We start from the raw sequence: 27,550 nt of genomic DNA on the forward strand, positions 1-27,550 counted from the left end.
ATTGCTTTAGTATGATAATTTCATTTAGTTTTGTATAATTTTACATTTACTCTATAATTACATCAATTATCTTTTGACTAAGTGCCACTTATTTTATGGAAAGTGTGATGTTACCTTGTCATTCATTTTTTCCCATTTTCCTTGGTACAACTTTCGCATTAGAAAATTATGTAATTTAGCTGGGTGATTTATCTTTGTCGTAAATAGTTTTTTTTTGGCAATTATTTTTTTGGGGAAAAGTGGTTTCCTCATATCGCATAATTCCTACTTATTAATCTTCCTACATAAAGTTATTGTGGGGGCACTTTTATGCTATTGTACAGAGCAATTATTCAGCTGCAAATTAAAAAAATTGAACAGTCTACCTTGATTTTTGTCGGAGATAGGTGTCTTTGAACAAAATGAGGTATAAGGAGCTTTCTGTGCATATCACATGAGTGACTGGCACTTTTCTTACGGAAAACGTAATGCTACCTTTTCATAATTTTTTCATATCTTACTTGCTATAATTACAACTTTTTGCATTTCAACAACCAGGTAATTTATCTGGGTATACAGTAAACACCCGTGTTCGCATTCTCGTGGTTCGCAGACTCACGCATTCACGGGTTTCTCTGTGGAACATATCTAGCCATTTTTCATGGAAAATTTGCCCATTCGCGGTATTTTTCACTGAGAAATATTCACTAATTACTGTTTTTTCATATAATTTTCATGAATAAATGCACTTTTTGTGATAAGCATTTTTACAGGGTTCTTCTTGGTTTAAGCTATCAAAATGGGCAGTTCTAAGTGTTTTTAGAGGGGTTTCAAGCATTCGCAGATTTGACCTATTCGCGGGGGGGTGTGGGACGCATCCTCCGTCAAATACGGGGGGTTCACTGTACTGTATTGTGGATTTACAACGATGACTTTATCGCAAATATTTTTTTGGTAGAAAGTGTAAAATTTTCCAGTCTCGTATTTTCTACTCATTTTTTCACCTACTTCAAGTTATTTTGGGGGATTTTTTTATGCCATTGTGGAGAGCAATCTTTCAGCTGCAGAATGATACAATATTGAGCAGTCTACCTTGAAAATTGTTGGAGCTATGTGTATTTGAACAAAAAACGGTATACAGTTATAGTTTTATGCGTGTATCGCATGGGTGACTGGCACTTTTATTAAGGAAAACGTGATGCTACTTTGTCATTCATTTTTTCATATTTTCCTTGCTAGAATTACAACTTTTGCATTGCAATAACCAAGTAATTTACCTGGGTGTGCTATGGATAAAATGCAATAACTAAGTAATTTACCTGGGTGTGCTATGGATAAAATAAGAAGACTTTATCGCAATAATTTTTTTTGGTTAATTTTTTTTAGGGAGAAAAGTGCAAAATTTCTTGTATCTCATTTCTACTCATTGTTCAACCTACATAAAAGTTACTCTGGTGGATTTTTTATACCACTGTGTAGAAACATTATTCAGCTACGCAATGAAATCAAATTGAGTGGTCTACCTTGAAAATTGTCAGAAGTATGCGTCTTTGAACAAAAAAAGGTATAAACATTTTTAAGCTTATTTCTTGAGGCACTGCCACTTCCCATGGATGTAAGTGTTTGTAAAAGTCAGAAGCAAAAGGGTTAGTAAATTTCTTAAAATACCATAATAAGAGTCTTGTCTACAACAAAATATGAATGCCGCACAGCTTGGTAAGTCCCACTCGTGGTAAGGAAACACAACAATGCAAAAAGGCAAACTTACTACACTTTAGTAAAACAAATGATAAAATGCATTATTGTCACACTGATAAAGTTACTGTAGAAGGATATAATTATGGTGATAAAACTATGGTATACTGTAGGTAGAAGGAGTTAGGCTATGGGGTAGCCTGCATATACCTGAATACTGAACTGAGAACCGAGTTACAACAAAATTCGGCTTACAACATGCATGCAAGAACCTAATCTTGTCATAACTTGTACCTACCTGTATGACTTTTAAAGATTTCAAGTATAACTTTTGACAAGAAATTGACTACTGAGAAGGCATTTGTAAAATAATGCTTTCTTTGTTTCTCAAAAAATTGCTTTCTTGCAGAAATGTTTTAGAATGTCTTGTGATGAAGCTATTTTATATAAGCGTTTGATACACTTTCTTCTTCCTTGTTTGGAATGCTTTTCTCCAGTGCGGTCTTCGGGTGCTGAATTTCATCTCAGACTCTTGGATAGAGTTTGGTCATCAGTCAAGTATGTGCCACTTCTTAATGTTGGAACTGTGGCATAGATGTAAAGTGAGTTAATTATGTTTGTTGCAAAAAGTGTGCTACAAAGACAAACATCCACTGCACTCTTCTTCATATGAACTAGTTGTTGTTGCATACACCACTAGGTAGGCTGCTGCTACAACAGTGTGTTGTTTTCTACTACAGGCAGTCCCTGGTTAACAGCAGGGGTTCCATTACCGGCCGAGCCCGCTAACCGAAATTCGCCGATAATTATGGTAATAAATAGCATTTACGACGTCATAAACACCAATAAACCTCTTATTGGCACTGTTAACTTGTTACTGGTGCCAATAAACCACTTACTGACGCTGATAAACTGCTTACTGAAGCTGATAAACTGCGTATCGACGCCAAAAATTGCTTACCGTTGCAGAAAATCTGGTTAATGACGTTGTTAGCCAAGTGCCGTAAAACTGGAACGTTGTTAACCCAAGCCGCCGATAAGCAAGGCCTGCCTATATCAGATTTTATACTATTCAGTTTGCTAGTTTCATTTTAGCTACAACTAAAATGTGGAATAGTTTGCCAAGAGCAGTGAAGTGATCTGATCTCCAAATGTTTCTGCTGTCTCCAGAATCAGGTGTATTTACTTTATTTTCCATTCCCTACTTAGTTATTTATCACCATTTCCTATAACTTATCCCTCTGTGAAGGCTGATTTCCCTTTGAAGCCCTCCCGGGTTTATAGTCTGTCAATTCTGTCCATAAGGGTTTTCAGCTGAAGATTTAAAGAGTAAAAAGAAAAACACTTTAAAACCCACCTTCAAGTACAAAAGGAGACAAATGAATGAAGGACCAAATCCAGAGAAAACCTCAGAATATGTCTGCACACAACAGAGTGGTATGGAAATAATGCTTAGTGGGAGAAAAGTTCAAGCATGTGCAGTGGGTCCTTTGCCCTCCAGGTTTGAACATGCTAGTATTGCTGCAGAGCCACTGCATCGAATTACGCTATTCACAATTAATGGGTTCGTAATGAATAGAATGAAAACTATATCTAAAAATACACAAAATCAAAGTAAAAACAACATACTCTACCTTTTCTTTTCGAGCTCTGAATGGTGCCTGACCTTCAATCATTTCATAAATGAGACAACCAAAACTAAACCAATCTGGAGAAAATGTATACTTCTCATTGTCAATGACCTCGGGGGCTGCAAAATAAAGGGAGTAATATTATACACAGGACACAAATGAAATGACCTGGAAATGAATGGACTTGCTTAACATTTTCCCAAAATGACTTGCAAACAAAATTAGTTTTTGTACATTAACCCATCACTAATGTATTTGACTATATTCACGATTTCTAATATCTACTAATTCACAGTCCTATCTCTTAGACAGAAGTAAAATGGAAGTCACTCCCTACCAGGAACCTGTTGTTCCAGGTGAGAGATTTGGGAGGATAAAACTCATTAAAGTTGCTCCCCAAGTTACAGTGGTTTGCCATATGGTGTTTCAACTTCAAGATAGTGATTGCAATAATATCCATTCACCAGAGACCACATTCCAAATTTTGAATTCAGATTTTTTTCCCAGTCTACCATGTGGTTGCTAACAAATTAGTGATGGTGTGAAATCCACTATCATCATGAAGAAAAAGAGTTGGGTTGATCAGATATCACCTTTCCAAAATTAGAAAGCATTCAAAATAACTCACTACGATACATCAGTGGTCTGGTTAAATTATTTGATAACAATACCCAAGGAAGAATTAGGATGAAAAAATTATTAGAAAGTAGAAATATAAAATTTCTATTTATAAATTTATGAACACACAAAAATACAGTCGACCCTTGGTATTCGCTTGGGTTAGGGACCACAACCACCCGTGAATACTGAAAATTTATGTTAAATTGTTACCCCAGTCTAAAAATGCTTATAACTGCATATTTTAATAGTGCAAACACAAAATACTGTGCCCTGTGTACCTTAAGCTAAAAAGCTCATAACTGCCTATTTTAATAGTTCACTGCCTATTTTAATAATTCAAACACCAAATATACCTTAAACTATCATCCTAAAACACTACAGTAATATCATTTGTCACCTTACAACATTACCCTAAAAAATTTATGGCTTACAGCTACGTGTGAAAACTAGTCAAGTTACCCCTAAGATAGAGAGAGAGAGAGAGAGAGAGAGAGAGAGAGAGAGAGAGAGAGAGAGAGAGAGAGAGAGAGAGAGAGAGAGAAATACATATGCACATTAAATATATTTAATACACTTGTGACACTTCGTACACAAAGGTAAAGATTAATTCACAAAACTAGGTTATAAGAATATACAGTATCAGTACACAATCTAAAATCAATCATACAAAAAGATGGGAAACTCCCTCACAAAGCATCAGAGCTACAAGCCAATCAGCAACTAGCAAAGCAGGTACCCTGCTCTGTGTGACTGGCTACTTCCAACCCTTCCAGCCATTAGTGTGTTGTGCTACAAGCCAGTCAGCAACCAGGAAAGCTGGTGCCCAGCTGTGTGACTGGCTACTTCCAGCCAATAACCTGTCATCATGGAGCCTGCGTCAAAGCAAGTAAAATATTTTATCACTGTTGATGTTTCATCTTTAATCCCCATAAAAATATTTAAAATCCAAATTTCATATGTAGGCAACACAAAACCAACAGGCTGTAGCATTTGTATCACCATTGCCTGGCAGTGTAGAAATACAGGATCAATCACTACCCCCTAGTAGGTACAGACATTTCTGATGGGGTTGGGTGGACCCTATCAGCATCCCCTCAATACATGATTGCTGTATGGGAGAGGTGAGATTCTCATCTGAAGTATCTCTCTCATGTAAAGCAGAAGACTGCTACGTAGATCTTCTGGATTCAGAAGGGAAATTTCTGGGGTGCAGGACGACTTACCACCGAGGACTCAGCACCAAGAAAACTCAATGCTAGGACAACTCAATGACAGGACAACTCGCCACCAGCCAACTCAACACCAGGACAACTCAAATGACTTTTTCGTCGATTTTTTTAAACAAAATTAATTCATTAAAGATTACATTATAACACAGCTTTTTACAACCTAATAAAAGTACGGTAATATAATAATGATAAATTTTTAATGCATGACATTTATTAAGGATCAATTTTTAATACATAACTTAAATTTTAATTTACAAATTCACTGAAAACTGTATGCAATTCCTCAAAAATATTCAGTGGGAGATTGTTGTGAAAAAGAAGAAAAATCTGCAAAATTCTATCATCTTTCATATACCTATTCAATTTAGGGGGAGGGAGATGACCACCAATTAACTGCTCTAAAAATGTATCTCTGTTTCTTTGCACCTTCTGAAGCCCTGTAATGAATCTCCATATTGTGGGGTGCACCATCCCCAGCTCTGTTTGCAGTCTTCTATTTCCTACTTCAGCATGGTTATTTGTCCGATCTTCCATGTGCAACGTTCTCTCGTAAATATTCTACATTTCAGGGGGGAAGAAAAGTGGTCTTCTACTGGCTCCATTTGATTTGGTCTTCCAACATTCTCTAGTAAATATTCTGCATTTCAGGAGGGAAGAGAAGTGGTCTTCTACTGGCTCCATTTGATTTGGTCTTCCAACATAGTTATCTTCGAACCAATTCAACAATGGTGCAATTTCTTCACAGATATCCACTGAGATGGCTATAAGTATCAATATGTGGAAGAGGAACAGCTGCTAAACTTATGTCATCTTGGCTTTTAGTGCAAAGCTGGCATCGCTGTTGCACACAGACGTATACTGTACAGTAAACCCCACATATTCATGTTCTCACAATTCGCAGACTTACCTATTCGCTGATTTCTCTATGGAACATATATACACATTATTCACGGAAAATTCGCCCATTCGCTTTTTTTCACTGAGAAAAATTCACTAATTATAGTATTTTCATATCATTTTCATGACTAAATGCACTTTTTGTGATAAAACTATTAAAATACTCAGGTACCCAGGTAGTGGTGCTCCAGTTACGATAATTCGCTTACGATAATTCAATTTTTGCGATGGATTAAGCAATTAACACCAATACGACAAAATTTATAAAATATTTTTAAATTTCACAAGGGGGCAGGCAACAGCGTACAATCAGGCAGATAGAGAGACCAAATTACAACAGACCAGCTTCTTTTCCTCCATCTCTTTATCCCATCATCAAGTTAAAAAAGTAAGAGAGAATGATTAAAAGCATTGTTAGTAACATTATACTCTTGCGTAAATGATTACAGCCATAAACAACCGAACGAGAAACTGTTATTTTGCTTATAACCGAATTGGATAGCAACAGCTGTTTTGCTTGTATTTCAACCATCGTATGGTAGTAAACAATTACCGTAGTTGTTACAAATGACGTTAAGTAGAATACAACTGACATATTTTTACATTATGCCCTTATTTGCTATGGATAAATGATCGGCAAGGAAATATACTGCTAAATTTAAGCTGAAGCTGAGAAAAGAATGTTCAAGCTGCTAATGACTATAAATTACAAGCATCGGCAACATGGATGAAACTCGACCGTAATTGAAATTGGAGAGAAAGTATTTTAATCAAAACTATTGTGCATGAAAGAACACATTACAGGCAGTCTGCAGTTACTGGCAGGGTTTCCGTTCTGTGGGTGTGATGATAACCGAAAATCGGCGATTTTCGAGGCTTGTCGGCACCTCTGTTAGGTATGCATCGGCACCAATAAGCAGAAATCAGTGATTTTCATCACTAAACAAGTGCCATTAAACCGGATCACCATTAACTGAGCCTGCCATTAACCGGGGACTGCCTGTGCTGCTGTTTTTACGCCGATAAACGATGTGTAAAGCTTGTATTATGATGAAATTAAGAGAAAATAATGAATGGAATCCTGATTTTTTTTTTTTTACACAAAACAAACATGCCCCAAATGGCCAACGTCATATAGTAACGAAAAATACAGCTAAATTAATTTCCCAAGACACATTCAAGCTATATTTCAACTTAAAAACACTTCGTATAACAAAAAATAACCTTGCCCCATATAAATACAGTATCTAGAAATTCATTTACTCTAATCAGAAGCAAGAAAAGAGCTCTGAACTGAGTTAAATACAGCAAAATAAACTTACCGCGTATCGATTTCCAAACCAAACCTTGATAGCTATGATTGTATTTTATAATACAGAAGCAATATAAGAATAGAGTAAACCCCCCATATTCGTGGGGGATGCGTACCACAGCCCCACACGAATAGCTAAAACCCATGAATACTTAGAACCCTTCTAAAAACACCTAGAACTGCCTATTTTGATCATTCAAACAACACAAAACAAACTCAAAATGCTTATATAGGTATTATCCTACTTACGATGGGGTTGGGTTCCAAAAAAACCATCATTTGCTGGAAACAACGAAAGAAATACCAAAACATATCTCAAACATAGCCTAGCCTACACTAGGGTATTCAGTACTATGCACTGCACAGTCACACCTCGGACTTACACGATTCGACTTGTGCGAATTCACACACACACGAACTTTTCACTGGAACCTAACCAATTGGCATATGCGATTTTTTCACACACGCGCGAAATTCTTGAGAAACCCTGCAAAAGTGGTTATGTTTAATTTTTTAGGTAATTTATAGATTTTCATGCTTTTATGTGTAAAATCTGTATGAAAAATGCATTTCATGCTTTTATGTGTCAAATCTGTATGAAAAATGTATTATTTTTATTTTTGTACATTCATAAATATGATGCAAAGTTAATTTCAGCACATTCAGTTAGTGTGCTTTTACATGATGTGATACCCATTTGCAAAGTTACTGCACTTTTCAAAGACGATACCCCTGCAGAAAATGCTTGTACTTTAAAGTACAGTACAGTACATTTATAAGTTTTCATGCTTTTAACTGTAAAATCAATATGGAAAATTTATATTTATATTTTTGTACATAAATATCATACAAGTATTATGTCCATGCAAAGGCTCTGTCACTAGGAAGACTTTATATGACCTTGAGATGAGGTTGTTCAGTCGCGCTCGTTTGATAAAATGAATTCGTTAATGTAATATCAGAGATGTAACTAAAAGTTGTATAAGTGTCATTCTTTGAATATTACTTGGTTAACCTCGGAGAAAAGTGCTGGTGCAATCTGTATGTGCATGTAATTACAGCACGTTCAGTTGGTGTACTTTTACAAGATGTGATACCCAATCACAAAGTTACTGCACTTTTCAAAGATGATACCCCCTGCAGAAAATATGTTTAATTTTTGAAGTACTGTTTTATAAGTTTACGTGTTTTTAGGTGTAAAATCAGAGTGGAAAATTTGTATTTATATATTTGCACATAAATACGATGCAAAAGAAGTACGTTACTGTATTATGCCCATTTGCCAAGCCTTACCTCACATGACCTGGAGATGAGGTTGTTCAGCCGCGCTCGTTTGATAAAATGAATTCATTAACATACTAAAACATATCAGAGACATAACTAAGAGTTTTATTAGTGTCGTTCTGTGAAAATGACTTTGTTAACGTTGAAGAAAAGTGCTAGTGTATCTGTATTACTGTACAAAATACAGTAGTAAATTCACTATTATGAAACCTCAATCTCATTGACAAAATGTATCTGGCTTGTGCGATGACGTAGGCGCCTTCGAGACATGCCATTGGCTACAAGAATAAGAGGCAGCCAATCACAGAGCAGGCCAGAGTTCGCCGACTGTTAGAATGCTTCAGCATCAGTTATAGCGCGCTTAGTACGTATCTCGTGCTGTTGTGAGAAATTGTGCTCAAGTACTGTATTTCAGTGTTTTTACTTTTAATCATCAAGATGCCTAAACATCCCGCTCCTTCTAAAGCTCCTAGCAGTCTTCCTAAGAAGTAGAGGAAGGTGATGACCACAGAAGAAAAAGTTAAAGTGTTAGATATGTTGAAATCTGGTCAGACTGCTTCAAGCATAGGGTGGCAGTTGGGGATGAATGAGAGCTCTGTACGCTCTATAAAGAAGAAAGAGGTGGAAATTCGGAAAATGGTCTCCAAGAGCTACCTCAGTAAAGCAAAGCAGGTTTCAACCAAGAGAGATCCAAACATTGTGAAGATGGAATCTGCCCTTTCGTTATGGATAGAAGACTGCCGTAAAAAAGACATCCCCTTGCAGGGAAATATGATTTGGGAGAAGGCTCTGCAACTTTATAATAAGATTGTCGAGGAGGGTACAGAAGAACCGCAGCCAGGAACATCAACATCACCAGACCGTGGAAGTTTTCAGGCCAGCAGGGGGTGGTTTGACAAGTTTGCAAAGCATTTTAACATCAAGAGTGTGAAGTTGCACGGAGAGGCTGCATCTGCTGACACAGAAGCTGCAGAGCGCTATCCGGAAACCTTCAAAGGAATCATCCAGGAAATGGGATACAGGCCTGAACAGGTCTTCAACATGAATGCGACTGGGCTATTCTGGAAGAGAATGCCATCAAGAACATACCTGATGAAGGACGAGGCCAAAGCTCCTGGATTTAAGGCGCAAAAAGACAGAATCACACTCATCATGTGTGGGAATGCTGCCGGCCACATGCTCAAACCAGGCCTGATTTATAAGTCTGCAAACCCCAGGCCCTCAAAAATAAAAATAAGAATACCCTGCCTGTCTACTGGATGCATAACCCCAAGGCCTGGATAACCAAAGTCTTAGCATCCGACTGGTTCCACCGGTGTTTCATCCCTTAAGTGAAGACGTACCTTTCCGACCTAGGCCTTGAATTTAAGGTGTTGCTGATCATGGACAATGCTGGAGGGCACCCCACAGATCTGTCGCATGATGGTGTGCAGATCGAATTCCTCCCTGCCAACACCACCTCTCTCATACAACCTATGGACCAAGGCGTGATCCGTGCATTTAAGGCCCTCTACACACATAACGCTCTGCAACACCTGGTTAATGCAATGGATGCGATGGAGGACTTCACCTTGAAAGAATATTGGAAGACATTCACCATAGCATCGTGCCTTTCAATAATTCAATCTGCTCTCCAAGATATGAAAAAGGAAACACTCAATACATGCTGGAAAAAACTGTGGCCAGATGCAGTCCATGACTACAAGGGCTTCTCGCCAGAGGAGATTCACAATGAGGCTGTCAACAAGGCTGTGAAAGTGGCAAAATTGCTTAGGGGTGAAGGATTTACTGATTGCACCGAAGAAGAAGTCAACACTCTCATCGATGCCCACTCTGACCTCCTGACAGATGATGATTTACTTGAGCTGACCAAGTCAGCAAGTGAAGAGGAAGAAGAATCAGCTCAAGAACAAGAGGATGATGAGGGTCTTTCAATTGATCGTCTTGGGATAATCCTGAGGGCACAACAGCAGGTGCTATCATATACAGAAGAGTGGGATCCGCAGTTTGAACGTGCTCTGAAAACGAAAAATGCAATAGATTCAGCCATGGAGACATACAGAACCCTCTACCAGACAATGAAAAAACAACAGCAGCAGAGTAAAATAACTTGGTTCTTCAACCCAAAACCCAAACCTTCGCAAGAACCCCCACCCCAAGAATCCCCGGCAAAAGTACCTGTAGTCCTGGCAGAAGAGTTTCCTCTATCTGAAGAGGAGGACTCTGAGGAACTGTAACTCCTCAAGTACGCTGTGCAGTCATATCATTGACATTCATCGGACAGCACAGCTTATTCATCATCACCTTCAAATCAACAATCATCACTGGTGAGTACCCATACTTACGGTTTTTTTATTACAGTCCAATATTTTTAATGCATTTGTCTCTCTCACTCTCTCTCTCTCGTAGTTAGCGCTCAAACATATTTTTACAACTTATTATTTCTCTGGACGTCATTCCCTGTACAGTATATAATTTTAAGCCGATTGAATTTTACCTGTACTGTACTACCTTCTACGAACATTATGTACACGTTTTCGATATTTTATTCAATTGTGCCTCTGTTATGACTGTGACTCAAGACGTTTTACCTAGTGACGCAAAGAAAACGGCTTTTACTCTAAGTGAAAAAGAAAACGGCATCCCATGAATTAGGGGTAACATTAGTATATGTACACACCTACTGTAAATGCGCTATTATGAAACTGTGCAGTATTCAATTTTTATGTCAACCATTTACTGTATTTCTTTTTTAAGGGTAATAAGCTAAATTTTAAATAAAATTACACAAACTTTAGTTCATTTAAAAGTTAGCTTAATACTTTGGGAGCATGATTAGGGTCATATTTAGTACTTAAACTCTGGAAGTAAACATTTATTAGCATTTTTAAAGACCATGCCAAACTTACGCAAAAATTCAACTTGCATGAGGGGCTCCGGAACCTAACCTCGTGTAAGTTCGAGGTATGACTGTATATATATATGGTAGCCTAGCCTACACTACGAAATATATTCTTTACATACATGGTATAGTAATTATTAATATCAGCTAATTCTGGAGGTTCATGCAAAGTGACTTATGATAATTCAATACAGAGAAATTGAATAACAAACAAGAATTAGCTTAGCCTACACCATGGTATATTGTATATGGTGAACCACCCGGGGGATGCATACCACAACCCCCGCGAATAGCTAAAATCCGTGAATACTTAAAACCCCTCTAAAAACACTTAGAGCTGCTCATTTTGATAGTTTAAACACAAGAAAACCCCTGTAAAAATGCTTATACCTGAGTATTTTAATAGTTTTATCGCAAAAAGTGCATTTATTCATGAAAATTATATGAAAATACAGTAATTAGTGAATATTTCTCACTGAAAAATACCGCGAATGGGCGAATTTTGCGCAAATAATGGCTAGACATGTTCCACAGAGAAACTGGCAAATGTGTGAATCCGCGAATCATGAGAACGCAAATACGGGGGGTTTACTGTACATATACGGTAGCGTAGCCTACATTATACTCTACTCTATATTCGCATATCGTATTATGCAAACGTCAACACAACGAATATGCATCTTTTCCATGGATCTTTTAAAATGTTATGCCTTAATTCACTGTATCCCTAATATTGTATATATTCTTATACTGCTTTTGCATTATAAATTGTCATCATAACGATCATCACTGTTTTGGTTTAGAAACGTTTATGCAGTGTTTATTTCGCTGCATTTAACTCAGTTCAGAGCACTTTTCTTGCTTCTAGTTAGTGTAAATTAATCTCTAGAGTCTAGATACTTTATTTATAAGGGCAAGGTTATTTTTTATCATACAGTGTTTCTAAGTCGAAATATAACTAAAATACGTCTCGTTGTGAAATTAATTTATCTATTATTTTCGTTTATAGATGACGACTGACGATGGCCATTTGGGGGCGTTTGTTTTGTGTAAAAAAAATTCAAGATTCCGTTCGCTATCTTCACTTGATTTCATCATAATATGAGCTTTAAGTATTTATTGTTTATCGGCGTAAAATAACAGTAACGTGTTCTTTCATGCACAATAGTTTTGATTAAAATACTTTCTCTCCCATTTTAATTACCATCGAGTTTCATTCATGTTGCTGATGCACGCTAATTTACAATACTGTGTTTTATATATATATATATATATATATATATATATATATATATATATATATATATATATATATATATAAAGCGGAGATAGGTGCATATTAGGGCCGAAAATCCAATTATCGTTGTCGCTAGACAAGCGCCGTAAAACTGGATTGCCAATAACTGGGGACTGCCTGTATGTGTGTATGTACAGTATATTTACATTATACACAATATACATATATATATAAAATATATATAGCCATACCCCAAACTTGCAGGAGGTTAGGTTCCAGAGTCCCTCACGCAGGGTGAATTTTTGCATAAGTTTGGCACAGTCTCTAAAAATGCTAATAAATGCTTATTTCTAAAGTTTAAACACTAAATACGACCCTAAATGTACTTCCAAAGTATTAAACTAACTTTTAAATTTAATTAAAATTACTGTAATTTCATTTAAAAGTTAGCTTAATACATAATCCTTAAAAAAAAGAAAGAAATGGTTGACATAAAAATAGAGAATTGGAAAAGAATTTCTGTCTCTCTCCCCTTTCGACCAATCTATTTTTAGAAGTCTTCTCAACCTCTTTTTAATAACTTCATTCTACGTCTCTTTCTCTTTGTTCTGAAATGCTTTTTTATGAGCAAACAGTGTTTTTCATTTGGACTAATGCAACTCCTGGTTATTATGTCTCTATGTTTTAGAACGAGTTTGCCACACTAGCACCTTTACACTTCGTAGATGGTACAGGCAAAATTAGATCAATTTAAACTATCTACTGTGCAGGTAAAGATGTAAAGAGAAATAATAAGTTGTAAAAATGTGCAAGCGCTAACTATGAACAAGAGAGAGAGAGAGAGAGCGAGAGATACGGGTTGTCTTTACTCAAGAGTGAAATTATTTATCAATTATTACGGTGACACAGAGAATAACACACGAGAGAGACAGACAGACATTGTCCTTACTTGCAATATCAAGTTGTATTATTTATGAATTATTACAGAGACAGAGAGAATAACACGTGAGAGAGAGAGAGAGAGAGAGAGAGAGAGAGAGAGAGAGAGAGAGAGAGAGAGAGAGAGAGAGAGAGAGAGAGAGAGAGAGAGAGAGAGAGAGAGAGAGAGAGAGAGAGAGAGAGAGAGAGAGAGAGAGAGAGAGAGAGAGAGAGAGAGAGAGTTATTCTTACATTCGATATCAAAAGATGGAAATTCAGTTTTAACCTACTTTCAAATGAAATTAAAGTTAATTTCATTTTAAAGTTAGCTTAATACATTACCCTTAAAAAAAGAAATAAATGATTGACGTAAAAATATAGGAGTGTGTGAAGATTAGCATACTATTTCTCTCCCCCCATTCCACCGATCTATTTTTAGAAGTCTTCTCAACCTCGTTTCTAAAAACTTTATTCTGTCACTTTCTCTTTGTTCTGAAATGCTCTACGTCTCTATGCTTTAAAATGGCGCATTTACAGTTTGTAGACGGTACAGGTAAAATTAGATCAATTTAAAATTATCTATTGTACAGTTAAAGACATACAGAGACACAGCAATACGTAGGTTGCGCTAACTACGAGAGAGAGAGAGAGAGAGAGAGAGAGAGAGAGAGAGAGAGAGAGAGAGAGAGAGAGAGAGAGAGAGAGAGAGAGAGAGAGAGAGAGATAACAGTTGTCCTTACTTGGGAGTGTGAAATTTTTTATGAAATATTACAGACACAGAGAGAGAGAGAGAGAGAGAGAGAGAGAGAGAGAGAGAGAGAGAGAGAGAGAGAGAGAGAATTGCGTAAGAAACCTTTGACTCACTAATCAGCAACACTCCCCTTTTTGCCTTCTTAAATCGACATGTCTGACAGCTTTGCCTTCGAGCTTCTTACAAAGGATGAGGGAAGATATTTGTTTGTTTAAAATATGTATCACATACTAATTTTGTAATTACAGGCAGTCCCCCTGGTTTACGATGGGTCCGGCTTACGACGTTCTGAGGTTACGACGCTTTTCAGATATATTCATCTGAAATTATTTCCTGGTTTACAATGCATGTTCCAGGGTTACGACGCGTCTTACACTGATCCGACGAAAGAAATATGGCTCCAAAATGGCAGAATAATCAAACCTTGGACTTTTTTTTAAGAAAAACTCAATAAAAATGCAGTTTACAACATTTTCAATACACCCAGAGCATTAAAAGTAAGGTTTTCTTAGGATTTTTTATGATTTTCGACGATTTTTTGGTTTACGACGATTTTCAGCTTACGACGCAGCGTAAGAATGGAGCCCCCGTCGTAAAACGGGGACTGCCTCACAGTTATATTATTATTATTATTTAATCTTATTAATATTTGAAAATTAGTACTTATTATTAGGTAAAAAAATTTATTTATCATACAAAACAAACATATACATGCACTGTAAAAATTCTCTCATCTCAGCATTTGAAGTGTTCACGTGTCTGTGAAAAACTTGTGATGACAATTAGTTAGGTTCCAATGAAAAGTTTGAGTCTCCGTGAATTCGGGCAAGTTTGGGGCATTATTGTATAATATATATATATATATATATATATATATATATATATATATATATATATATATATATATATATATATATATATATATATATATATATATATATATATATATATATATATATATATATATATATATATATATATATATATATATATATATATATATATATATACATACATACACACACTCATTTACTTACGAACTATCAAAGATACAAACATCAGTGCTCGTAAATTCAAATTTTGTTCAGAGTGCTAAGGGGGCCGCGACCTGCAAGTCCAAATTTTGTTGTGAGGGCCTGCCTCGACCTTGTTACACTTTTTGCTGCTACCCATACTGGACAGCACGTATTGATGCCTCTACACATCCCATTTTCTTTGTACCTATGCTAGTGCTAAGATTTCATCTCCTGTGCGGCTTTTCATACCTACTTTTCTATCATGAAATATTTACCGCATCCTTTAATATATCATGGCTAATGGCAAGCGCAAGGCCACTGATGAAGTGGTAGCATTGAAAAATGACAAGCCATCTCAATGAAAACTAAAGTGGCACAATTTTGAAGAACAAAGACAAAATTATGGAGCACGTGAAAAGTGCTGTGACAATGCAGTCAACAATTATAAGTCAGAGAGAAGGGGAGGGTGGTTGAAGAAATGGAAAAACTTCTGGGTATCTGGATGGAACACCAGAGACAAAGGTCTGTACCACTTAGCCTCATGCTGATTCAGGAAAAGGCTACAAGCCTTTTCGATGACTTGAAGGCTAAAGCTGGCAAAAGTGCTAAAGATGAAACATTTGCTGCAAATCATGGATGGTTTCATCGCTTCAAAACACGAGCCAACTTGCATCACGTGTCTGTAAGCAGTGAGGGAGTGAGCATCCACAAAGCAGCAGCTGAAAAATTTCCCGAGGTGCTCAAGGAAATCATAGATAAGGTTATATCCCTCAGGAAATTTTTAATATAGACAAGACCTGTCTTGTTTATATTAAAAAAAGCCAGACAGAATGCACATCAGCCATGAAGAGAAGACGATGCCAGGATTTAAGGCGGCGAAGGATTGGCTAACGTTATTGCTGGGTGGCAATTGTTTTGAAGACATGAAGCTGAAACCTTTCCTAGTGTGCCGGGCAGCAACTCCACAGGCACTGAAAAATATCACAAAACGTTCTCTACCCATAATCTGGATGGTCAATAAGAAAGCCTGGGTGACTCTTGCTGCATTTGAGGACATAGTTTTTCCATTACTTTATCCCCGAAGTCAAGCTGTACTGCAGAGAGAATAACATACCACCTAAGATTCTCTTAATTTTGGACAATGCCCTGGTCACCCACAGCACTTAGATGATTTCCATCTGGATGTTCAAGTTGTTTACTTACCACCTAACACAACTTCATTCATTCAGCCAATGGATCAGGGCATAATAGCAAATGAAAAAAAATACTACACTCGCTTGCATATAGGCAAGCGTTAAAGGAGATAAATGACGCAGATGTGACCTTACATGACTTCTGGAAGGGTTTCAACATTTAAAATCATGTAAAGAACATTGAGATCAACATGAATGAAATATGGAAGGCCTTATGCACACAGTTTGTAAATGACTTCATATGGTTTAATCAAGAAGAGGAGGAAAAGGGAATCGTTAACAGTCTTGATGGCATAAGTGAAACGTTAAACCTTGACATAGGGGAAGAGGACTTTCAAGAGCTGTTTGACAGTCATTCAGATGAGTTTATGAAAGAGGATTTGATGGAACTGGTAGGAAAGCAAATAACAGAACATAAAGAAGAACTTGTTTCCATAAAGAACTTTGAAACAAAATTGATGGCTGAGGGATTTTCTCTTCTAGAATAGTGCTGACTATTTTTGAGAATCAAGACCCCAATGTTAAGAGATTCCCAAAAGTAGAAACAATAGTCAATGATGCTTTCCAGTGTTTTCGTATCATACTATGAAAAGAAAAGAAAAAACAATGCAAACCTCCAAGACAAATTCTTTAAACCAGTGCCTTCAACCTCAAGAACTTCCCCACCTCCAATACTGCTTCCTCCCCAAATGAAGAGGAAAGTGATGAAGAAATCCTTGCTGAAGAAATCCTTCCCAAAGAAAGTGAAAATGAAGAAGACGTTGACAACCTGCCAACCCTGTATTAATTCCACATCGCCTTCCCCCTCTCTTCATCCATCACGACAAGCCTACGACACCAGTTTCAAAGGTAAGAAAACTGTACATGTACTTTAGATTTACTAAGAAAACTGTACATGTACTTTAGATTTACTGTATTTTCATAATCTGTTTAAAGTTAGTTAACAACATTCACAAACTATAAATTTTGTAAATAAACTAGTAAATAAATCTATACATGAAGTAGTGACTGTTTGAATTTAGTCCCCAAGATTCTCAATATCATAATAACGGTTCCTAGAAGAAAAAAACCACAACACTGTCACATGGATAATTTAATCCACCAACAGCAACAACCTTCAACGTCAGTGATGAGTACTCTACATTTGCCTGTCAAAATGCAGGTATTTGACTTTGTGTCGACATCAATGCACCCCTCCGTGACAGCCAATTGGTACAGTACACTTGAAACATGTAGCTATTTTTTAATTTTTATCACATCATACTGACATTTGTTATCTTCACATAAATTAATATCCAATTCACTATACCTCAGAAATAATAATGAAGGGGAATTATAACTGTGAAGTGCTTCATCACCTGGCAGATTTGATCCACAGACAGCAACAACCTGACTTCGGTGCCAAGTACTCTACCATTCGGCTGTCATGAAAGGTATGAGCTGATCTGCTACACAGTAAATATGCCCGTCAAATGCAAAACAAAACTAAGGCCAAAGGGCAAATGTAAATAACAGATATGTAGCAGAGCTAAAATAATATAAAAGGGATTTTGACAAAGGAAAATTCTATTTCTGGGTGAATACCTGTACAGCCCAGTGAAATGTCCCCATACAGCACACATTTCTATAACAAACATTGCTAGATATACCAGAGAAAAAGCTATACAGCTAATAGGATGCCAGAGTTACCACCTCTAGGTCGATCATCATTATAGGTCACGCCATCTAGAGCGAGTGGAAGCCATTTACTACAGGTGCTTAACCCACAATCTCTCCTCTCCAAAACCCTCTGCCTAAGAGGTGCCGATACAATGGCCCTTCCCCGCTCGCTACTACTAATTTTAGCCATAATCCCCATCCCGAAATAGCACCCAAGCTTTTGGCTAGCCTAGGGTGGGAAGATTAGAGAGGGAAGGGTTCACTGGGCGACACAGGTCTTCACTCCAGAAATAGATTTTCTTTGTCAAATCCCTTTTCTGGGATCAACCCTGTGTCGCCGAGTGAAATACTAGCAGAGTAACTGGCTAAAAGCTTAAACATAAAAGGATTAATTGTCAAAATGTAAATTTACTAATGAAAAATAAAATTAATTTTGAATATGCTTTTTACTTATCCAAAATAGAATAAACAAGTATAAATATGCACAAAATAAGTTCTTACTATCCTAAACAATACAGAACAATGTAGCTACAAGAATAGGTTTAACAGTTAAACTAAACCATCACCTAAAATAACAAGATTTGGTGAAAACATTTTTCGACAAGGATGGTATATACAAGACAGGAGTGGATTGTGAAGCAACCCAAACCCAGTCAACAAGGTAGAAAGGACGGGAATACAAGCGAGGCAGGTAGGTGAGATGTATACCATTTGGTAGGGCAAGCAAAATACAAATACAATTACAATTACAAGATACAAATTACAAAAATATATTAGGCTGACTCTGGGGAAACAACCCTGCAGCGACAGCAGAAAATTTGAGCCTCCACAGATCTGAGGTAGTGACATTTAAAGACTCTAGAGGATTTTGTCCAGATATTTCTTAATTTCATCAAAATTCATATGTTGGAAGTAATTAACTGAGGTTGCTACAGCCCAGATATCATGGACCTGGGGAATTGAACTGCTACTTGTTTTAATAAAATAAAGTATTTGTTGTCTATCACTATCTAAGGAGATGGTTCCACCCATTCTCTCTAACAAAAAGTGGACCTGAAGACCTTTGAGAAGTCCTTTCAAGATAAGCTTTTAGGGTAACTACTGGACATAGGGAAGGATCCTCCGGAAGAGGAATAATCTACCAGGGAGACCACCTAATTAGAGGGTCTTCATTTTTGGCTAAAAACATATGGTACGGAGAAAGTAGAACTTCTCCTGACGGGAGGAAATCCACATGATTCGACTCTCTAGAAAGGGCTGAAAGTTCAGAGATTCTAGCCCCTGAAGCCAGGCTAATTAAAAATAGGGTTTTTCTAAGAAGAGTCGAATAAGAGCAAGATTCATTATTTGTGTCTGAGGCTAATTTTAGAACGTCATTTAAAAACCAAGAAACCGTTTTAGGACAGGTTGTTGGTCTAAGACGAGCACAAGCTTTAGGAATAGAGGAAAAATATGAATCCGTTAGGTCAATGTTAAATCACAACTGAAATACCTTATTTAAGGCGGATTTAGTCGTAGTAATGGTACTAGCAGCCAGACCTTTATCAAAGAGGGCCTTAAAAAATGAGATTGTGAGATTTGTAGTCACAGTATGAACGTCTGATTCTTTCAGGAAGTTAGCAAGTTTTCTTACTGCCGAATCATACTGACGGAGAGTAGATTCTCTCTTATCTGATTCCAGAAACATTGTGTTCAGAGGATCAACATTAGCATTTTTCTGAGCCGTAAATTTCATGAAATCCATAAAGTTAGGGCATTCAGCATTACTGAGGAAGCTGACACAGTCCGAGTTTGAACTACTTGGGTTAATATTGGATGAGGAATCTGAAAGGCTCTGAGTTTCAGCTCTAGTTATAGGAAGAGGAAACCAGTTGCTCTTCTCGGCCAATTGGGGCTACTAAGGCTATTCGACCTTTGAATGACTTGAGTTTGTGTAGAACTTTCCACAGAAGATTTACTGTAGGAATAGTGTGATTTTCACATTTGTTCCAGTCTACTGACAATGCGCCTTGTATGTAAGCCTGAGGGTCCAGGGTCTGGAGCTATGTAACATGGAAGTTTAGATTCGGGACCAGGCAAACAGGTCCACCTGGAGCCCCGGAATCTGTTGGCAAATCCAGTTGAAGGAGTTCTTGTCCAGAGACCATTCTGATTCCAAAGGAGTCGTTCTTGACAGAGAATCTGCAATCACGTTCCTTACTCCTGACAGATGCGTGGCTGACAAGTGCCAATGATTTTTCATTGCTAATGAAAAGATTGCTATCATTACATGATTTATATGACTCGTCTTGGAACCCCCCCTGTTCAGACAATGAACTATCACTGCACTGTCTAGAACTAATCTGACATGTATGTTCCTGACTGGATGTAAGCATTTCAGAGTCAGGAAAACCACCATTGCTTCCAGAATGTTGATGCGGAAGTGACGTAAAAGACTGACCAGGTTCCTTGTACTCTTTGTAGCCAGAGTAACTCCCAACCGGGTGAGATGCGCCCCATGGATGATCAGAGCTGGTGGGGGAATTGTAGAGGGTCTGATTTGGAAGACTTTGGCCATATCCGCTGGCCAAGTCTTCTTTTTAAGATTGGAGGCATGAGGGAAACCTTGTCCCTGAATTTGTAATTGGCCTGCCTCACACACCCGATTTATGTCCTTCAGTTTTGCCTTGAGGCAGGGTCTGTTACCGGACGCAAACCGAAGGAACCTAGATTCTTTCTGAGTGCGACGAGAGAGGCCTGCTTGCACCTGAGAAACTGTCTCGCTAAGCTTTGGCTATCTCTTTGCATTTTGCTGAGGGAATTGAAAGTTTGTGGGTGTTTAAGTCCACTGATACCCAGCCACTGGAAAACAGGCTGCCGAGTCAGACGCAGATTTCTTTGTATTTATATGAAAACCCAGATACTCTAGAACTGAATGACCTTTCCTGGTTGCCTCTCCTCGCAGCCGGGTGTCGCTAGGGCCCAAATTACTAAATGCCTGTGATAAGCCACGCAGCTTGATACCTTGCGTATCTTCAGTTCCTGCACCACGGCCCCAGTTTGGTGAAGATCCTGGGTGCTATGTTGAGCACGAAGGGCATTACCCTGAACGAGTAAGCCTGTTTGCTCAGTTCGAATCCTAGATAGGGAGAGAAATTTCTCACTATCGAACATAATAATAAGAGTCTGTGCATCTATAGAGGTGGCATTTTGCCCTGCTGGGAAGTAAGGTCCGCACCTGAGAGACGGTCAACATACGGAACCTGTCGCATTGGATATAAGAATTTAGAGTTGATAGGTCTAATATCACTCTTCTCTTGTCTGAGTCTTTCTTTGGCACGCTGAACAAGCGTCCTTGAAATTTTAGATGCCTGACTTTCTTTATTGCCTTCTTTAAAAGAAGGTCTGCATAGTTCAACAGATCCGGTAAGTTGGGGTTCGATAGAACCTGGACTGGTGGAGGAGGTCCTCCCATCCAGCCCACCCCAGGCCCCTTGAAATATCACTGTGGGCCCATGGACTGAAGGTCCATGGTCTCCTGTAGAGGCGTAATCTTCCACCTACCTGAGGAGGCTCATTTACCGGAGGGCTTAATATCCCTTGCCTCCTCTTGAGCCTCTGCTCTAGAGATTGGAGTCTGGGGTCGGTCTGGACTGAACCTCCGACCTCTAGCTCCCCTAGATGGGCGGTAGCCAGAAAGGACCCTGAGATTTGCAAGCAGGGTTGGAAGGCTGGGAGGGAAATGATGCAGGCTGTTGAACCAGCAGGGTGGTGAGCTGGCTGGTTCAGCAAAACATATTGAGGATGTCCCTTGGAGGTGGAAGGCTGAGAAATTTGGGATACCGGAACTGCCTGGACAATTGTCTGGGTCTGGGGTAGCCTTAATAAGGGTGGAACCTCCTTGTTCGCTTCCTGCCTTTAGTTGAAGGCCCTCGAGAACTCTTTTTGAAGACTCCCTTTGAAAGGAAGCCCCAACGCACTCCTGAGATTCGATTGGCCCGTGAGGGGCCTCACTGATGACTGAGTTGGACCATGCTTCAGGAGAAAGGCTGGTACCCCAGACAGAGGACTTGTTTGATGGTGAAGTGCCACAAAACAAATTTCCTGCAGTTCCTTCTTTGTCATGAATCAATAAGTCACTCTGGAATCGCGGGCTAGTAAAGTGACTGCCTAGTCAGGATCCTGAACAGAAGTTCGCCCTATACACAGCAGATGTCAATTCGCCAAGGTGATGGAGTTGATGGATCTGCTGAGACGGCACCTAGACTCATACTCCAATTCCTTTGATCAGAGACCTCGAATCCTGGTAATTGCTCACTAAACAGATCTCAAGCACACTCGGATCTAGCTTGCACTTATTGCGAAGGTTTCTGAGCCCCAATCCAGCAGCGTCTAAGTCTCCTGGAAAAAGAAGAGAAGAGTTCCGCTCTTCCAAGCTGTGGCATCGGCTTCTCCTCTGTTCCGAAGATTCTGGAAGGGTCAGCCTCCAGCGATCTTGGAGGTACAAGGAGTGGGACATCCTCATTAACCACAACATTGTGTACCGCTCCTTGTGTGAGTCAGCTTCAGATTCAGACTCCCAGTCAGAGAGAATCCTAAACTCATGCCGATTGCGCTTGGTCCCTGGGGAAGATTACTGTCTCCTTTGGAACCTTATCTTCCCTCACCAGGGCTTCCTCGGATAGACGAGCATACCCCGGGAAGGGAAAAACAAGATCCGACGGGAAGAACTCATAGTCTTCCACAGGGCGGGTGCCACAACCTTCAATGGTTAACTTACCATTTGCGAAGGGGGCATTAAAGGCGTAGACGCCAGTGGGCAATCCTCTACAAGCTGCAGCTTTGAGGCATCTGGGATAGTGTAACCTGTTGCTGCAATTCTGACCTGAACAAACTAGTCCGGCAAGCGACTCCTCTTGAGTTTTGAGTCTCTCCGCCAAGGATTGGACGTATTTACCTGACGACTCAAGGCTCGAGGCAAGATCGCGAGACATCGCCTCGAACTGAGAATTGACCTGTTCTGAGAGCTTTTTCATCATAGCCTCAGCAAGGCTTCCTGGTCGTTGGGTTTAGACCTACTCGTCTTTGATCTCGACCCCTTAGAAGGGGGAGTAGCTTTCTGAGAGGAAGTCGATGGCTTGGGGGCCAACAACGCCTTGGCGGAGCTTGGCATGGATGGGGTTTTCGGGGGTTTAGACAATTTGGGCAAAGTCTTCGTCTTCAACAAGGACTTCACCTTCGGGATCATCGACTCCGAACGGGCCCCCAAGGTGGAGACCTTAGAGAATCCTTGAAAGGATGAAGACGAAGACGCAGGTGAGCTAAGAGATAATGAATTTTTACATTTACCTGCCTCACTTACTTCCCTACCTTCCTCCTCTGGGTCGTGATGGCTGGGTTCGATGTCCACCATACAATACTGCCACTGCCCCTGCATAGCTCTTGATTTTCTTCCAGTGGAATCTGAGTTTCAAGTCTAATCCTTGTGATCAGGGGTTCAGCCACTTCGGGGGCTACTGCCGCAGGGGCCCTAGCCATAGGGTAGAGGATATTGCAAATGTCCTCTGCCAAGAACATAGCGCCCTGACCAACGTTACGACCGGCCACCCAGATCTTCAAAGTAGCCAGAGATTTCCAGGCTTGACGGACCGAGGGACTCAGAACTGTAGAATAATGTCAATATCAGGAATTGACAATAGATTCAACGCTTAATCAGGTAACTTCAAGTTGCTTGAAAATTCATGCATAAAATAAAGGTTAACGATCGTAATCATCATCAATTATGTCCAACAGAGGGCGTAGCACACGTCGCAGCCATCTGGGTGCCAGACGAGATGATCGCCCACTCCGACTGCGCAGCCGGTGTGCGATCTGCAAGCTACGTGGCTGCAGGGTTGCTGGAGGTAAGCATTGCAGCCAGGCTCCTGGCAATGAACCACCTGTAAGAGGAACTGATACATGAGTATCAAGGAGAAGCGGCGGAACAGCTTACGAGAGGTAAAAAACTAAACAAGGAAAAACTTAAAATAATAATATTCCTTCTACACCGGAGAGTTGAGAATGGGGTTACGGGCGAACGCTTCCACGTAATCTGAACAGGTAGGCCAACCTGAAGCCGATCACACCGGAAAGCAATTCTGATGACGCCGGAGCGTCTCGAAAAATAACCACACAGGAATCAACAACCAGAGGGCTAGTCGCCGTGGAGCTAACGTTCGGGACTGATTCCCCCAGAACACCGCCACGGAACTACAGAAAATTTAATAAACATAATATTAATCCCAGCCTCTACCATTCTGTCAGAACAGAAGGCACCACGCCAAGCTTATAGTTCCGCTTAGAGCTAAAAGCTTACTAACGCAGCCGGGCGGAACTAATCCGGATGGCGAACGGGCGAGAAGCAGGAGCAGAGAAAAACATACACTGGGTAACAGGTCAGGTGCCTAGGCACCTTCCACTAAGCGTCATCTTAACCGAAAGGGGCAAATGAGCTTTACTCTAAAATGCCCCAAAGGGAGAGCCAAGTAGATATGTCTGATAAAATGGGAGTGAGATAACATAATAAGGCGAAAAGATAGCAGCAACAGTCTATGTCCTAGCCTAACCTGCCAACGCTGGTCAGAGGCAAAGACACGCCAGAGGGACGAACGAATAGCGCTTGCACCGAACCACACCTTCCGAGATTTGATAATCAAACTGGTCAGGGAGGACGGGCATGAACCCAAAACTCAAACGAAGGCCACCCAAGACAACCTACCTTACCTAGGCCTAGAAGCCAAAGTAAGGAGAAAGACTGGGGCCAGCTTAGCCTACCTTCCGAGGTTTGGCAGAGCCAAACTGGTCAGGTAGGCTAACATAAAACACTACCCAAAATCAGACGCAAGGATATTGATACATAATAAATTGAAATGGTATAATAACAAAACATTTACAAAATGCGCCTACATAAAGCACAAAAGGGAAAGGCTAGACTAGGCCTCACTTTCTACAATTAAAATATAATAACAACCGATCGCGTAAGATCACTTCTCTTGTCTGGAGCTTCCTCCGAGCGCGAAAAATTGAAACTATCATTAAAAAGAGGAATATAAAAATAACTTCCAAACGCCTACGGCATTTAAAAGAAGATATGAGCATGATAAGGCTGGGACTACAGCCAAGAACGAACACGAAAATGGCGCCCCCGTCGGTAATTGTAGGCGTTAGCAAATAAACGGGACTTAATTAGTCCAACCGAGTCCCAAACCAACCAAATTGAATACTCAACTTAGAAGAAGATGCGCCTTGATCGATGGAAGCCATCCTGCAGAAACAATATATCCAAGAAATGGAAAAAAAGGGTGCAAAATAACACAACGAAAAACAACGCGTGTTGTCGATAAGGTGTGCTATAAGCGGATGTGGATTATGGTAGAATTAGTAGTAGCGAAAGGAAGACTGTTGTATCGCACCCTTAGGCAGAGGGGTTTTGGAGAGAGGAGAGATTTATTGCTACACCTGTAGTGGCTTCACTCGCCCTAGATGACATAAACGGCATCCTACAAGGATGATCGACCAGAGGTGGTGCAACTCTGCATCCTATTAGCTGTATAGCTTTTTTCTCTGGTATATCTAGCAATATTTATACCTAGAAATGTGCTGTATGACATTTCACTCAAGCGACACAGGTTGATCCTAGAAATTAGTGTCAGACAAAATGAGGGCAGGTGACAATATTATTATTAAGTAGTTTAACTAGACCACTCAGCTACGCATTTAACTCTCATAGGGCTGGCCACGAGTAGTGACACAATAGTACTTCATTGAGGAAAAATGTTAATTCATGAAAGCTTACCAGCCAGATCAGTGAAAACCCTTGAATAATATACAAAAAGTAGTACAGTAATTTTAATACAGAAAATAAATATTCTTATATTATCAAACCCAGTAATTTCTACCAAATAAGGGGAATCAGGCAGCAAAGCACACTTGCTGGTGAACACCAATCCTCATCGACAATACACTAAAACACCCAAAAATATCTTGCAAGTTAATAAAAAAAATCACTTTAAAATCTTCAAGCATGAGAGAAGCTAAAAAAAACCATTAAAAAACGAAAAGGAATAATCAAAACTATGGATAACCCAAAGGTTAATGAACTGAATGTTGGTGTATTATGAAAAAAAAGTATATTCCTCACCCATATATCCTACAGTTCCCACTCTTCCTCGAACCATCTCTCCCTCAGGTATCTGAACGGCTAAACCTAGATCTGATATTCGGACATGACCATGGTCATCTAGAAGAATATTCTCCGGCTTGCAATCTCTGTACACAATGCCTTGGGCATGTAGATGTCCTAAGCCACATAGTACCTGCAAAAAAATATGATGTTTTTATAATAATAATAAAATAAGTTTTATATATACTTACCAAGTATTTACATAGCTAATATTTCTACTTAATACAGTAGTTTTAAAATTTGAAATTTGCGGTTACGCGTTGTTGTCTAAGTGTAGCTGATAAACCCCACCCACTTTTGGGGTAGGAATAGGTACAACACAGCTGAAGACTTCAATCTGTTGATGACGTATGTCCACGCGAGGGGCAGAGGGAGGGCTCTGATTCTGTAATTACTTAGTATGCATATATAAAACATTATTTTACTATACAATGTAATTTTTATATAGGTAACTTAGCAAGTAATTACATAGCTGAATCCCAAATTGACAGGAGGTGGGTTGCATGGACATTTTCTACTTCCAAAATTCAGGGAAAATAGGGAATTTTGAAAATAGGGAAGTAAGCTAGCATTGGTTAAAATGCTTGTTGTAACATTACCTGGTAAGAGAGCTACTACAGGTAATTACTGCCTCTGGTTGGTGCTCATCTTAATCCTAGTGGCGTGGCTGTAGAGCTGTGGAGCACCCCTACTTCAGTGGGAGCTTTGTAGATGATAGAGTATTCCAGCCGCTACAAAGCATCAGCAGAAGTTATGCAGCTCATGGAGTCATCTGATGGCTATCAAAACTTGGAAAAGTGCCCTTGCCCTGGGCACAGTACCAACACAAAACCATCCAGACAATGCTGTCAACTACACTGAGTCCAAAAACCACTACCCATCCATTAAAAGACTGGTGGGTAATCCTGATACATAGTACCCCCGGGCTCCCCAAAAACTCGACCACCTATATTCAAGAAGAAAAATGAGGCAAGATAGGAGCATAGCTCCTATGCCTCCTTTTCCCAATACCATGCCAGCCATGGA

The 27,550-nt window shown here is 39.3% G+C and overlaps 1 protein-coding gene across 7 annotated transcripts in view; it reads right to left on the bottom strand.

The window, feature by feature from the left end:
• The window catches only part of Gprk2 (G protein-coupled receptor kinase 2), a 270,691-nt gene that overhangs the window by 68,580 nt on the left and 174,561 nt on the right, over window positions 1-27,550 (bottom strand). For all 7 annotated transcript variants that reach the window (XM_067085346.1, XM_067085351.1, XM_067085350.1 and 4 more), the window contains exons 8-9: window positions 26,483-26,657; window positions 3,309-3,424 (exon numbers count right to left, since the gene is read on the bottom strand). In XM_067085346.1, the coding sequence (XP_066941447.1) occupies window positions 3,309-3,424; window positions 26,483-26,657 (291 nt within the window). The remainder of the gene's footprint in view (window positions 1-3,308; window positions 3,425-26,482; window positions 26,658-27,550) is intronic.

Source organism: Macrobrachium rosenbergii, chromosome 42, assembly GCF_040412425.1.
Source record: "Macrobrachium rosenbergii isolate ZJJX-2024 chromosome 42, ASM4041242v1, whole genome shotgun sequence".
NCBI classification, from domain to species: domain Eukaryota; kingdom Metazoa; phylum Arthropoda; class Malacostraca; order Decapoda; family Palaemonidae; genus Macrobrachium; species Macrobrachium rosenbergii.